Here is a 16,958-nt window from a genome sequence, read left to right on the forward strand (position 1 = left end):
ATAGATGTGGGGTCCATGCGCCACTAAACCTCAATACAAACAAACAAATAGGTTTGCTTTCAATCAGTAGGTGGTCGATTTTTTCGGAGATACTTCGATCTGTAGGCCTGGAGCTAGGAATTTTGAATAAATTCAAGGAAGAACTAGATAAATTATTGTAAGGGATGGATAGGTGAAGTAGGAAAGTTTTTTAGCTCATGCTTTATAAGCTTGCTTATAAGGCGTCAGCAAAAAAAAATTCCTCGCGGCATTGACGGGATGCAAACTCAGATCTTATCCACCCCAGTTGGGAGGCTTTTGTTGTTGTAGTGAGCATCAGCAACTAAGCCTGTATTTTTCCATATATACTGTCTATAATGTGTGTGTGTGTGTGTGTGTGTGTGTGTGTGTGTGTGTGTGTGTGTGTGTGTGTGTGTGTGTGTGTGTGTGTGTGTGTGTGTGTGTGTGTGTGTGTGTGCGTGCGCACGGTCTGTTGTCGATTTTCTGGGTTTTTCGTCCAGCAAACCAAGAAAAACCCAACATGCTACTCTCACCTGTGACCGATTAACTCAGCCACGTTGTGAAAACGGTCCGTAAAAATTCCTCACGTTATCGTCGGGATTCGAACACAGGTCTTTTCCACCCAGTGTGGAGAGCACAGTGATTCTACTAACTGTGCTACCCACAAGGCCCGGTGCGGAGAACAGTGATTATATCTACTGTGCTACCTTAAAATGCCATATCACTGATTGCATTTGGGTAGAAATAACGCCAGAGAAACGGTTTTCTGAGCAATGCAGACAAGCTGCCAGGGCAGGTCATGGGGTTTTGTCAATGATATATAGCATTAGCATTAGCATTAGCATTAGTAGAGGCATATGATGCAAGAAAGCAAGCTTATTCAGCATCAGCCAAAAAAAAAAAAAAAAAAACCCCACTCCCATTTCACCCCTCTGTTCGTTCGAAATACCTGTCCAGTTGAGCTTTAAATTTGTTTAGGCTATCAACTTCTACAACAAGTGATGGAAGTCGGTTCCACCAACCAACCACCCGCTGGCGAAAGGCAAATTTCCGCACATCTATCCGACATCCGTCCTTCCTCAATTTGAATTTATGCCCTCTGAGGTGATTATTCTGAGCAAGATGAAGAATCCCATTAGCATTGAGCATGCTCAAACCATTCAAAGCCTTATACACCTCTATCAGATCACCTCGCCGGTGCCTAGTCTCCAGACTCTGTAATTTGCAAAACTTAAGCCTTTCTTCGTAAGAGCAACCCTTTGTTCCATTCACTAATCTTGTTGCCCTTCTCTGTACCCGTTCCAGCAGTTCTACATCCTTCTTGAAATGAGGCCTCCAGACCTGTATACAGTACTCAAGATGTGGCCTAACCATTGCCTTATACAAGGGAATAATCAACTCCTTATCCCTGCTAGAAAAATTCCTGTATATCATTGACAAGACACCATGAGCTACTCTTGCAGCTCGTCTGCACTGCTCAGAGAACTTGATATATAGGAATTTTGCTAGCAGGGAGAAGGAGGTGATTGTCCCTCTGTATAAGGCAATGGTCAGGCCACGCCTTGAGTACTGCGTACAGGTCTGGTGGCCTCATTTTAGGAAGGATGTAGATTTGCTTGAGCGTGTATAGAGAAGGGCAACAAGATTGGTGAGGGGAATGAAGGGATCCTCTTACCAAGAAACTAGGTACCTGCGCGGTGATCTGATTGAGGTGTATAAGGCCTTGAATAGGTTGAGTACGCTGAATTCTGCGGGATCCTTCCATTTGTTCAGATTACAAACCTAAGGGGGCATAAATTCAAATTAAGAAAAGACAGATGTAGAATAGATGTGCGGAAATTTGCCTTTAGCCAGCTGGTGGTTAATTGCTGGAACAAACTTCAATCTGTCGTTGTGGAAGTTGATAGGTTGAATAAATTTAAGAAGGAACTGGACAGGCATTTGGAGGGAATGGCGTGATTTTTTTTTTTTTTTTTCTTTTTTGGTTGATGCTGCATAAGCTCATACACTTGCTCTCTTGCATCACATGCCACTACTACTACTACCACCGCATTATAGCCTTAGTTGCTAATGCGCCAATAAAACCTAATCTAACTACTACCACCTACGAAAGTACACTAGGTATATGATGGTGCCTAGTTCCGGATTTGTTCATTCTTCCAACAGAGTATTTGTCAGCTGCTTTATTGTGTTCGTTTGATAATGGCGATGCTGAACGAAATTGCTTATTCCAACATATCTCAGAATTCCCAATTGGATTCAAACTTAGAGAATTAGGCAGTCAGGGTAGATGTTGGATATCACCCGAATGTTCCTCAAACCATTCAGACGCAATTTTTTCATGGTGGATGCTTACGTTGTCATCTTGAAAAATCCATCTCAAGCCACGTAAAAAGCATTAAAAGGTGGAATTGATCCAATAATGCAGAAAGATATCCAGTGGAACTAAAACGATCTTCTAGCCCTAGTGAGTTGCAGAGTTGGTAGGATCACCGTATTCCCCACACAGGGCGGAAAAGAATTGAGTTAGGGTCCTGTCGATGACGTGAAGAATTTTTACGGGGTCTTTTTTACAACTTGGTTGTGTTAGTCGGCCTCATGGTTTTCCTCCCGGAAACTCGGGGTTTTCGCCCAGCAAACAGTAAATCTACCACAGAACACGCATAACTTAGTCAGTATACACGGAGAAATATGGCATTAGTCGCTGATGCACCTAAAATCCTACTTCAACAACGACAACAATAACCTTCTAATGGTATAAATGGACCCATCATTATCACCAGAGCATAATCTATACCATAATACCACCTACAGCTGCTTGAGTGGACACAAGGCAATCTGGGTGCATGGTTGCACTAGTTTTCTTTTGCCATTAGTGTGAGAAAATGTATAAATCGAGACTAATCAGACCACATATTTTTCCACTGTTGTCACTGTTGTACAGCCCAGTCTTTCAATTTTTTCCAGAAAGAAGTGACTTTCGTATGGACACACGACTACCAAATTCTGGATTTCTCTACCCCTGGCGCACAGTTCGGTTAATTATGACTCTTTATTTTCCTAAATTGAATTGTTCAGTTCTTTTCTGCAAACTAGATCTTATATTCTGAGGCACAATTCGATTTAAATTCATGCAGTCTCGTTCTTGCAGTACCAACTTTTTGGGGCATGTATTTTTTCTTTTCGCGTTGCGTTCTCCTTTCGTTTTCCATTCATTTTATACGTTTTATATGTTCGCTTTCAACATATCCTTTCTTTTCTCAATTGCGTGAGTCTGCGCGGTATCACAGTGATATTGTCACTGTCCTTTCCACACCTTGTGGTAAAGGTCCGGGTTCGAATTCCGTCAATGACGCGAGAAATTTTTTGGGATTTTTTCCCCCAGGAATTGGGAGTTTTCGTCCTGCAAACGGGCAACTCGACTAGAGAACACATGCAGTTCACGAACAGTATACACTTGGGTAGATGAAGGTATATTTCGGGTTGCCCTAGTGTGACTTTTTTTTTCTTCTTTTTTTTGTTTTTCCACTTGTGATTCCTGCTAACGTACTCCAATAATAACAACTTTCTGGAAATTAGAAAGATCATCTGTCTTCTGCATGATTAGATCGTCTAAGAAGCATCACGAAAGCGTCCAATATTTATATGGTACCAAGGAACATTTGATCATATCAGTGACAACTTACATTTGCATACAATGCGTTTAATTATCTATTGATATGAATTGCAAAAATATTTTAATTTTTTGGACAGTGAGTGTGCATGTATATATATAATTCTTTGCACTCCTTATTTTGATGCGTTCCTGGTCAGTGCTCTGTCCTAGTTATGTCTCTGTGTGTGTCCATCACGTTACCACTCCTCTCGTGATATGAGCGAACAGTGCTATCCAAACTGCGATAGTAATCGAACCCATCTCATTCTAAAAGAATAACAAAACTGGAACACAGTTGGACGAGTACACAAAAAATCTCATTCTGGCGCTCCTCCAGAGCGCCAGAATGATATATTTTTGGTTTACAGAATGAGATATAAAAGATATACAGGAACAAAATGGTGGCATGCAACCACCATTTTTGCCCTATAAACAATTTCCTATCTCAGTTACAATGCTGGTAGAGTTGTGTTCATTGAAGTTAAGCCTTAATGGTTAGCTTACTGGTTATATTCAGCTTCTTACCACAATAAGCGAAAAAGACCTGCGTTCGAATTCCGTCAATAAAGCAAACAGTTTTTATGTTTTTTTTTTGTGGTTGTTTTTTTCACTACGTGGCAGAATTCGTCGTTCTTATGCGAAGGCTATATAGCTTGTCTCCCGCATAACTCGGATTTTCGTAGAGCAAGCAGCAAATCCATCAAAGAATAAATCCATTACAGACACAATATCTGATGCCGCATAGCCATAGTTGCTTTGCAAGTTAACACCAGTACCCTAACCGTTACAAGTAAAGCGAAAATTTTTAAATTTTTTTTGAAGTTTGGTTTACTTGAAAAGGCAAAAGCAATATGATCTAAGAAATAAATTTATAAATTGCGTACTGACTGGTCTTTCGATGTATTTCTGTATATATTATCATCCTTTTATATCTTGTCTTATAACGTATTTTGCGGAAAGCAGGAGAAGATATAAAAGGATACTATGCACAGAGAAAGCCGGTATGGACTAATATGCAACAATATACAACTAATATGTCTAGCAACTCGACACACTCCCTTAAATGAGGAGCCCAGACCTGTATATTGGAACTGAAGATGTCGCCTGACCATTGTCCTATACAAGGGGATCATCACCTACTTGTCACTTCTAGCAAAATTCCGATATATCATTGACAAAACTCCATGACCTGCTCTGGCAGCCCGTCTGCACTGTGCTCAGAGAACTACATATCTGACTGCAAATTATCCACAGGTCTTTTACATTCTCCACCTCCCTGAGTGTAGTACCACAGAGTTGGTAAGTTTCTCTTGGGTTACTACTACCCATATGCAGTACTTTGCATTTGTAAATTTTAAATTTCAGTTACCACTTCTCAGCCCATCTGCCTAACTTTATTAGATCCTGTTGATGTAGCATACTGACTTAATGTTATTAACAACCCTGCCAACCCTTTGTATCGTCCGCAAACTTCAACATTAAGCCTGATATACCTTCATCAATATCATTGATAAATACACAAAACAACAATGGTCCCAGCACCGAACCGTGGGGGACTCCGCTAATAACATTAGTCCGCGTAGAGCAGTGTCCATTTATTGCCACTCTCTGTTGTCTCCCACTCAACCATCTCTTTATCCATCGCGGTAACTTGCCCTTAATGCCATGCCTCTCCAATTTGTACAGCAGTATTCCATGAAAAATAGTATCAAAAGATTTCCTGAAATCCAAGTACATGATTCAAAATTATTTTTAGCATCCAGTTCCTTTGTGACCACATCGTGGTATCCAATCAAATTGGTCAGACAAGACTTCCCCTTAACAAACCCATGCTGTGTCTCAACTATTGCTGCTGTCTTGTCTAGGTGATCCTGTATCAACTCTTTAACGAGTGACTTCCATTATTTTCCCTGGAACAGAAGTTAAACTAACAGGTATATAATTATTTGTGTCACCCTTTGAACCCCTTTAGTGAATTGGGGCTACATTTGTACATCTCCAGCCCATAAGGACTTCCCCTAACCCTAACAATGCTGCTCTCATAATTATGCTTAAGGGTTTGCTTACTTCCCTTGCTGCCTCCTTCATTATAACTGGATAGCTTTCATCTGCCCAGGTGTCATTTATATGTTTAACTTCGACAATTTCTCCTCCACTTTTTTCTCAGTTATCACAAAATCCCTTAGCTGCCTGTTAGAGTTTGATTAATGTCTGACATTCCCCTCCTTGAATAACCCCTCGTGTGAATTTAGATGCAAATACTCATTCAGTTTATCAGCTACCTGAGCATGATCATTAATAGTCAACCCATCTGTGTTAAGTGGTCCAATCTGATTCATCCGCTTCCTTCTAGAGTTTACATAAGTAAAGAATTCTTTTGCTGTTTTTCTTTCTTCCTTTGCCAAAGATTTCTCATAATCTGCCTTCGTCTGCCTAACCTCGTTTGTGACCTGATTACAGACTAGCTTATACCTGTCGTATGCTTCTGTGTTGCTTGATTATTTACATGCATCCCATCCATTTTTCTTCTCTGCCACGAGCCTCATTAATTCATTCGACAACCCTTTAAGCCTGAATCTTGAACAGTATTTCTTAGTTGGTATGAAAAACCTAGTAGCCTCCAAGATAAAGTCCCCGAAGGTTTCCCATTTAGACTTCACCGTTGGTAACATCATCAATTGATCTCACTCTATACAATATAAAATCTGTCTGAGACCTCTATAGTCACCTTTACGAAAACAAAAACCCTTTCCTTTACCTTTGATTGTAGTTACATCTTTAAGAAAATCGGACATCAGTACACTGTGATCACTGTCATCTAGTGGTTCCTTTACCTGCAAATTCCTAATGAATGCGTCATCACTATTGATAATCAGATCAAAGGTATTGCTCCCTCTGGTTGCTCCTCGAACATGTTGCTCTAGAAAACAATCCTCCAATTAATCCACAAAAGTCTTGCAAGCGTGCGAGTGACCAACCCTCAAGTTCCCTGTCAATATCTGGAAAGTTAAAATCCCCCATTAGAAGACATTCTGATGTACTGGCCCACTCTGTTTCTGTGCACAACTGTTCATTGTACTGATCAGTGTCATTAGGCCTATAACATACACCTACTCTCATTTTCCCTTTCTCAGTGTTTGTCACACCAAACAGATTCAACATTACATTGTTCACCAACATCAATTGGATGCACTTCCTTAAATTTTGTTTCTTAACTAACAGCATAACCCCTCTTTCCTTCCTACCCTGTGTGTCCTTTCTGTACACATTGTACTCCGCAAATTCCATTTCTGCACTGCATATATCTGTGTGACACCATGTTTCTTATATCCCAACAATATCTGCCTTTGATATCTTGATCCGCACTTCAAATTCATCAATTTTATTTATTATACTTTTAGCATTAGTGTAAATGCAAGTATACATGCACTTGTTCTTACTGTTAGTTACCCCAACACAGCCCATGTATTTACTTGTTCCATGATCATTCCCAGCAGCTCTTGAAATCCCAAGAAACTTGTTTTCTAGGCTGTTGCTCATTACAACAGAAGCAGTGCAAGAATCATTTTTGCTTCTGCCTGTGGCTACCGTAAATCTTTTAGTCTGTGAATCCCTTCCCCCCAAACTAGCAGTTTTCCGACTCACCTAATACTGCCTCGATAGCATCAGCAAATATTCTTGCACCCTTTCTATTTAAGTGTATCCCATCCCTGTAGAAGCAGTCACTCCTGTTAGTAAGCACAGACCACGCTGAAAAAAATTCTACCCCGTGAGCCTTGCACAATCTATGCAGGGTTGAATTGATTGACAAGGCTCTCATCATATACTCCCATCTATCGTGTCTGTATAGAATTGCAGACACTTTCAAATTTAACCCTAACTCGCGGCTTTTTTTTTAACATTGACCTGTACTTATTATTATTATTATTATTATAATTAGCCATATGGTGGAACGAAGCCTAACGCTTTTGCTGCACCAGCCAAAAAAAATACTTGTTAAGCAAATCTGAGGATCTCTTACTCTTAAGGTCATTAGTGCCAACGTGTACAACAATATCACTTTTTGTGCCCTTAAAAGATGATATCTGATCTATAACATCATCAACTTTTGCCCCTTTCAGACATACCCTGGGCCTGTTACATCTATCCTTTTTTGCATAATATATTCTCCATCTCTCTGACAGTAGAGTCACCGACAATAACCAGTTCCTGCGGGACCAGCGCATTCTGCCTTGGAGATTGCGGCTGTGTTGCCTGAAGCGCAGGAGTGAGCTCTGGCGTTGAGTTGGGCAGCAGAGAGCTTGTTGGGCCCCTCATATTAATTTCTTTGAGAGCATTTACCCTACACTTGACATTCTCATAGACGCCCATCAGAACGTTGAGTTGATGCCTAATTTCTTCACAGTCTCTGCACCTACTAGCACACACAAAGACAACCTCCTTGGCTTGATCATGTCCTGTTCTAGACAGGTCTGCAAACATTTCACACTTGGCGCATTGTTTTAGGCTGTGAGGCGTGGGAGAATCGTCCCCTTCGGTTTTCCCTCGAGCCACAGCACTCTGGCTATTCTGTGAACGCTGTTTTGCTGTTCTAGTCTGGGTCATGATTCCCTTTAAGTATAATTTAATTAATAATGAAATTTAATAAGATTAATAAATTTTATTGATTGCTATACTATACTTATTGAATAAATAGTTATTGAATACTATACTAATCTTACAGATTTCTAATACAGTGCTCCGTATTTCGCTATCTAGTTTACGGTATTCCGTATCATATAACAATGGCGGCAAGTTACGAACGTAAAATCTACGGACACTTAGTATTAACTTTCAAAATCGCTATCTAAATTCAAAATAAATCATGGAGCTTGTCTAGAACTATGAAGCTACTTATAGAAAATAATTTAGTACAAAGATTAAGTCAATAAAACGAATAAATATAAAGGAAAACTTAGCGTTCTCCGGAGCTGCAAAAATCTTGACCAACGTCGTAATAACCTCGTATCCCTTCAATTAAAAAATTACAAATTTAAACTGAAAAAAGTGTTTCATTTGTCACTGACTATGTTAAACCGCTGCTCTTTCATGTTCTACTGCAGCCTGTATGGTTATGGAACATAAGTCTGGATTTAGAGATGCTCCTAAAATCACTGTAATAGGATTTTAGGAGCATCTGTGACTGAGGCTATATTGCTCCATGTATTTTAAACTCAAGTCTTTTTCACCCGGTGTGGGGGAGAACGGCGATTCTATCAACTGTGCTATACACGAGGGCTTTGGGGACCCATTTTTGTTGTTCCAGGGTCCATACTGTCATGGGAGCCCCTGAACCAAAGCAATTAATTTAAGGCAAGGATTCTCAAATATTTCAGTTAATTATTACCCGGCCAAGGTAATAGGTAAAAGGTCATGGTGTCTTGACTTTTACGGAAGCAGAATGTTTTGACTTTTGCGTTGAACTATTCCCCGCAATCGTATATTTTAATAATTGCAGCATAATAGCAATTGCTGTTCCTCTCTACCACTTGTGGTCTCCTTTGGGTCTCTCGTGAAGTATGTGCTCAAGGGACTACTTTGCTTTACCGACTAAGTTTCACAAATGATTCTACAGCTCAAGATTACTTCTCTTGCGCTTCTTATTTCTTTTAAATCTTAACTGCTCCTCTTACCGATTCTGGTCTATTTTTTGTTCAATTCTTCATGGAATGATTATTATTATTATTATTTTTTTTTTTTTTGTAGAATCTTGTAATCATATAGAGATAACCACCGATTAATAGTCACAGGGAAATTGTCAGAAGTTCCGGCCACTTGATTGATTGATAATTTCAACAAGCCAATTTTTTTTTAGGATTCGTAAAATTTTATTAAGAATCTCGTTACAAGAATCTTTGTTTGGAGCTCTGGTGGCTTTATCTTAAACTTCAAAAATAAGCATGGCGAAGTGTAAGGCACGTGTATCTGCTGTTAAAAGCGGGAGAAGGTTAAAATCTTCATTGGTGAAACGTGAAAATAAGCGTCGGACTAAACTACTGAAAAGAGGAAAAATTAAGCCCGGACGAGGGTTGGATTTCGGGTATGGCAAGCGTAAATGCTTGAATAATGTGCAAGACGCGAATGCTGATGACACTCAGTCAGGTAATCAAAAAGGTGAGTCTGATTCCGTCGATGTGGAATTGCTAGAACCTATTGATAAAGTTGATTTAGACTATATCAAGAGATCTCAAGTGGAGCTAAAATTTTTCAACACTGCTGAAATCTCTGATACATCTTTAAAACTTAACCATACAGATGTTGAATCGGCTGATGAGAGTGAGGAAGAATATGAAAAGAAACCTCGGAATACATCCCGGGATGTTAAAAACGTGAGAATGCTTTTACCATTGAAAAATAGAGGCAAGATAATACCACAGATAAGAGAGGTTGTCGATACTAGAGAGGAAGCTGGCCGTTTACAACCTGTTAAGCAGAATATTGATAATAAAGAAAATAGTTTTTGTACATCGAGCTTTGTAGAACGATGTGCGCTTAAACAAGAAGGATTAAATTCAAAAAAGAAAAAAATGGCACTCCTTGCTTGTTCTGTCATTGAAAACCCAGAAGACAAAATAAGCTCATTAAAAGAATTAGTGCACATTTTGGGTGAAAAAGATCCTGCATGTGTTATAATTAAGAAACTGGCTGCATTGTCTCTATTGAATGTTTTTAATGATATCTTACCTGGTTACAGGATAAGGCTTCCAACAGAAAAAGAAAAGCATCAGAGAGTTAAAAAAGATGTTAAGAAACTTAGAGAATATGAGGAAACGTTATTAAGACATTATAAACATTATTTAAGTTGCCTTGAAGTGATGCTTAAAGGTATCAGAAAGAAATCTGTAAATAGTATTCTACCAACAAAACAGAATGCGTTATTTGGTCTTGGTTTAATTGCAGTTAAATGCTTTTGTAATCTTCTTGTACACCATCCTACTTTTAACTATACTAAAAATATAATCCAGCTTATTATTCCTCTTACAGCTCATAAAGATAAGGAAATCTCAAACATGTGTTGCTGTGCTATTAAAATGTTGTATAAAGAAGACAAATTAGGTGAGGTGTCATTTGAAGCTGTAAAAGCAACAAGTAGGCTTCTGAAATCACGAAATTATGTTGTGCCTCCTGGTGTGTTAAAAACGTTTTTGCATTTAAATATCAGAGAGAGTGATCTTATAAAGGAAGAGAAACAAAAAACTAATATAAAAGAAATTAGAGAACATGTAAAAATGATGTCCAGGAAAGAGAAAAGAAGAAGCAAGAAAATGAGAAACTTAGAAACACAACTTTTAGAAGCCGAGGCTGAAGAAAGCAGAAATAAAAAATCAAAACTTCATACTGAAATTTTGAAAAATATTTTTTTGACATATTTTTATGTCTTGAAAAATTTAAGTGAGTCGGCTCTTCTTACTCCTGTTCTTGAAGGATTGGCTAAATATGCACACTTAATTAATATAGATTTTTTTGATGATTTAATTTCTGTGTTATATAAATTAATGGATTCAGGGAATTTAAAAGATTATGAAATTTTACTCTGTTTAAATAGTGCCTTTTCTATAATTTCTGGACAAGGAGAAGCTTTGAATATTGATCCTCAGCGATTTTATGTATATTTATATACGATGCTCATGAATTTTAATGTTTGTAGTACACACGACATTCCTCTTCTTTTAACTTGCTTGGATAATATGATCATAAAGAGAAAGAAAATGATTACAATTCAGAGGGTTTTAGCATTTATTAAGAGACTGTGTACAGTTGCTTTACAGGTGTCTCATGGTAGTGTAGTTTCTTTCATTGCCTTTGTTCGATTGATGATGTTAACTTTTAAACAGAGTGATATCCTTTTAGATAGCGAATGCACATTAGGTAGTGGAATATATCTTCCTGAACTGGAAGAACCAGAACACTGTAATGCTAATGCATCAGTTCTCTGGGAGTTGCACTCTCTGTGTCATCATTATCATCCTCTTGTTTGTAAATTTGCTGCACATCTTTTGAAGGGATGCCCTTTACAGGGATCAGGACAGATTTCAATGGAATTAGCAAAGAAATCTCCTACTGAAATATTTACAGAACTCACAGACTCTCCTCTGAAATTCAGTCCAGAACTTGTTTCACTTCAAGACTTAAACGTGAAATCTAACATAAAGAAAAACTTGCATAGCATGGTTTTCAGCATGGAAGGTGTTGTATCACAGGCAGAAGATATTCTTCCTTTGTTGAACAATAATATATCCATAAACTTTGCTTCTCATATATCAAAATGTTAAAAACTTGTATTTGCCTCTAAAGAATAATATATTGGATAATTATGATGATATGGTGTAATTTTATTTGTAATGTAAATTTCAGATTACTTTGTTTGCTGCTGCTCCTTAATAAATATATATTAATATTTATAAGTGTATGGATGACCTATAAGATAAGAAACTCTTGAATAATTGCTGATGTAAATATAAGTTATTTGAAAAATAGTTTATAATCTTTTATTTCTTTATTGTTTTAGAATAATTTGAATATCAGAAAAAGTATCACAAGCCTTATAATGTAGAAGGGGATTGAAATTGCAACGTGGCATTCAAAATATGAAAGTGCTGCAGAAGTTGCACCCCAGTTCATGAAGTTTTTTTAGACATAAGCCACCCATAATGAAGACCATAAAGCAAATTGTGAATAGGATTGATAAAGTGGGAGCAGTGCACAATCCACCAAAGCCTTGTATCTCAAAGACTTTGAGATACGATACAGAGTGGCTTGTAAGAGAGCAGATGTCGAAATAAGTCTGAAAAAAATCTCAAAGAAAGCAAAGTTTGGAACTTAAATTACTTAAAATAAGCTTAAATAGAATCATAAGTGTGGTAGATTGCTGCAACAAACTTCTGTCTGTTGTTGTGGAAGTTGATAGCTTAAATAAATTCGAGGAAGAACTGGACAAACATTTTGAAGCAAATGGATAGGTGAATAGGAACTGGTTTTTTCTTTTTTTTTTTGGATGATGCTGTATAAGCTTGCTTTCTTGCATCATTTTCCACTACTAATGCTAATAAAGTAACTTAAATACTAGATTTATCATCCCATGTTGCTACAAAGTTTGAATGACAATGACCCAGATAGAAGATTGGAATTTTCCAAACAGTTTTTTGGCAATTCCACGAGTGTTACAAACCCAGATATCATTGACAATGTTTTGTCGATCAATGAAGCCACATGTAAACTAAATGGCACTGTTAATCGTCATCACTGTATTATGCTCTTAACAATTCCCATATTTTCTTTAATAAGGATTTAAATGGTCCTGGCAGAACAATCTGGCCTGAAATTTGGACAGAGGTGTACTTGGACCTGTTTGGTGGGGGGAACAATCACAAGAAAAAGCTAACTGAGACTACTAAAAGACAGCACCATTCCATTAGTGCAGCACAAAATCAGTTTTCAGCATTGTTTCTTTATGCAGAATGGAGCTCCAGCTCATCTCACAAAAATTGTGTGCAAATTCTTAGATGAAAAGTTCCCAGGTCAATAAATGAAAAATTTTTATTTATTTATTTTATTTTATTTTATTTTTTTGCTTTGAAGTTTATATGTGCCCTTTATATTGTGCTAGCATTACTTAAAATATATTTTTAAAACTTGTTATTTACAGTCAAGAATGTTTCCTTACTTATAGACTATCCTGCAATCTATGTGATGTTATTAAGGGTGGAAGCCCAGTTTCATTCTGGAGTCATTGAATATATACTGTCACATATAAATATTTATGCATAAAAAATAATGATTAATATCATGAGGAAATTTTTAAGTACAGGGGTCCTCGTTATCCGAGGATAATTGGTTCCAGAAAATTCCATTTAAAATGGGCACAAAATTTTCGTAATGTGTATTTGTACATATTAAAAAATGGATTGAAGGAACTGAAAAATGAGACCATTACTTTTAGACATTTTTATTATAATACGTTGAACAATGTAAGGTTAAGTAAAGTTTATTGAAGTTACACTATTTTTCAGTTTTATGAATAAAGAATGAACCCAGAGTTGTTGTCCTCCCCCCCCCCCTGTATTTTTTGAGATAAAATGGTATCATAGTATTTAGTTATGTTTTTAACTTCATGCCTAACTTTTGCTGCATGATCGTGAATAGGGTTGTTTTTACAAAAATATTCAAATGCTTGGTCAGTTTTCCCAAGGCCTTTTTTTTTTTAATTTTCAAATCCTTGTAACTGTGGAGAATTCGGATAATGAATACTCGGATATCAGGGACCACCTGTATATATAGGCGCCTCCGTAGCCAGGTGGGAAGAAGCAGCAGTGCGTAACACACGCTTCTTGATTAGACTGGGGGTTCGAGCCCGTCACCACCAAATATGGAAAGGTCAGGGAATGACCACCGCATATTCCCGGAGCAATATGGCCTTAGTTGCTAATGCTCCTAAAAAAACCAAATAACAAACAAACAAACAAACATAACACCTGTATATAAATATACTTAAGCAACTGGTATGTCAGGATCATTCTGATCCTCTTCAACAGCAAGTTAGATTTTTTAATAGAGAAACCAAGAAAAACTTAAAGTTATTGAGTTACATTTCGGGTGAAAAAGAACTTTAAGAGAGAGGGGGGGGGGGCATTAAAATGACATCTTCTGCCTGCCAAATAGGGTAAGTATAAATATTGTCACATAGAAAGAATGGTACAAAATAACCAGTGCTGAAAATAATCATTGATCAAATAATTTTTTTTAACGATGGATTTTAGGAACTGTTATACCCATAAGAGCTGATGACCCAGTTGCAACTCAAACTATGAAAAATTCAAGCAATAACATTAGTGCAGTTGCATCATTACTACGTAGTTTAATTTTTACAACAAACCAAATTTTTCTGCATCAGACATCATTATTATAACATCTCATATGACATTAGTGCAGTTGCATCATTACTACATAGTAGAATATTTAAGACAAACCAAAGTTTACGCATCAGAGATTGTTATTATAACACCTCATATTGTGAAACCCTTCATGAGCTGCCTTTTATGCTTCAAATAATCATAATTTGAGGTTTTCTTCCCTAAAATTTTATTAGTCTTGTGGCAAAGATTAAAAACAGCTTTTTTTACAGAAGTTAAAACATTATTAATAAATCTTATATAGTACTGCTACATATTTACTTCTCTCATTTCTGGGCAATTCATTGATGCTGTGGAAAAAACACTCTTGTTCACATTTAACTAAGGTCATATTCAGAATCAGTACACCCAAATCCATAAAGAAACAAATAGAACCTTTTTTGAAAATTTGTTACATAGGGTTATTATTCTTATTATATGTGTGGATATAGCTTCAATCATTCTATGTAGTAACAAGCAAACAAGGTTTGGTACGTAGTAAATCAATCTCATAATGTGGAGGTACTTTACTCACCACTTTGCCGTGGTGTTACTTTAGCTGATATGGTAATACCAGGGTAATTCTTGGTAAAATGCCTTCAAAATATGACATCAGTGCACTAAAAGTAGCAAACCAAATTTGCTCATTACTACATAGAGAATGAAGCAATTACCTACGTATACAATGTTTTATATTTCTCATAGCAGAGCTGTTTGCCTTAAATCTACTAATATCTATTATTATTATAAACTTTTTGTCCTTTATGGGATTTTTCTGCCGCGTAATGGGTACTGGTACCAAGTGCATGGGGTGATTGGGTGTAGTAAAAGAGGCATGTGATGCAACAAAGCAAGCTTATATAGCATCAGCCATAAAAAAAAAAAAGAAAAAAACCATATCACACATCCATTCCCTCTAAATGTTTGTCCAGTTCTTCCGTTAATTTATTTAAGCTATCAACTTCCACAATGACAGATGGAAGTTTGTTCCAGCAATCAACTACTCGCTGACTAAAGGCAAATTTCCACACATCTATTCCACAACTGCCTTTCCTCAATTTGAATTTATGCTCCCTCAGGTTCGTAATCTGAGCAAGAGGAAGAATCCCATTTCAGCCTGCTCAAGCCATTCAAGGCCTTTTACACCTCAGTTATCACCTCACAGGTGCCTAGTCTCCAGACTTGCAATTTACAGAATTTAATCTTTCTTGTTAAGAGGACCCCTTCGTTCCCCTCACAAATCTTGTAGCCCCCTCTCTGTACTTGCTCAAGCAACTCTACATCCATCCTAAAATAAAGCATCCAGACCTGTATGTAGTACTCAAGGCGTGGCTTGACCATTGTATTTTTCAAAGGGATAATCATCTCCTTTTCCCTACTAGCAAAATTCCTGTATATCATTGACAAAGCCCCATGACCTGCCATGGCAGCCTGTCTGCACTGCTCAGAAAACTTCATATCTGACTGCACAATTACTCCCAGGTCTTTTTCACTTTCTACCACCCTAAGTGTAGTACCACACAGTTGGTACATTTCCATGGGGTTACTTCTATTCATATGCAGTACTTTGCATTTGCCAATGTTAAACTTCAGTTGCCACTTATCAACCCATCTGTTCAACTTTTCTAGATCCTGTTGCAGTAGCACACTGCCATTAACAATCCTGCCAACCTTAGTATCATCTGAAAAATTGGATGTTAAGCCTGATATACCTTCATCAATATCATAAATATACAAAACAACAGTGGGCCCACCATCGATCCCCCCTGGGGGAGTCCACGAAGAGTAGCATCCAGTGATTACCACTTGTCTTCCCCCACCCAATCACCCTTTAATTCATTGTAGCAACTTACCCTTAATACCATACTGCTGTAATTTGTACAGTAGCCTTCCATGCGCAACAGTATCAAAAACCTTCCTGAAATCCAAATATATGATAACAAAATTATTATTTGCATCTGGTTATAACCACATCATAGTATCCAATAAAATTTGTCAGAGAAGACTGAGAAGTATATGATATTTCCCTTAACAAACCCATGCTGTGTCTGAATTATTACTGCAGGCTTGTCTAGATGATCCTGCAATGCTTCTTTAACTAGTGACTCCATTATTTTCCCCAGAACAGAAGTTAAACTAACAGGTCTGTAAGTATTCGTGTCACCCTTTGACGATCCCCCTTTGTGAATTTGGGATACTCCAGTCTGTGGGGACTTCCCCTGAGTCCAAGGATGCTCTCATAATTATGGCTAAGGGTTTGCTTACTTCGTTTACTACCTCCTTTAATATAACTGGATAGATTCCATCCTAGGTTCCTTTCTTATGTTTAATTTCAACAATTTCTCCTCCACTTTGCTCTTAGTTATTACAAAATT

The 16,958-nt window shown here is 37.5% G+C and overlaps 1 protein-coding gene across 1 annotated transcript; it reads left to right on the forward strand.

Annotated features, from left to right (window-relative positions):
• The first annotated feature begins 9,594 nt into the window (after positions 1–9,594).
• On the forward strand, positions 9,595–11,967 carry Noc3 (Nucleolar complex protein 3). The gene has a single exon (XM_090380718.1). The coding sequence runs from the start codon at positions 9,595–9,597 to the stop codon at positions 11,965–11,967; it is 2,373 nt and encodes a 790-aa protein (XP_090236844.1).
• Positions 11,968–16,958: the final 4,991 nt, after the last annotated feature.

Source organism: Mastigoproctus giganteus, chromosome 9 (assembly GCF_048544385.1).
Source record: "Mastigoproctus giganteus isolate SK-2022 chromosome 9, ASM4854438v1, whole genome shotgun sequence".
In the NCBI taxonomy this organism is placed as follows: Eukaryota; Metazoa; Arthropoda; class Arachnida; order Uropygi; family Thelyphonidae; genus Mastigoproctus; species Mastigoproctus giganteus.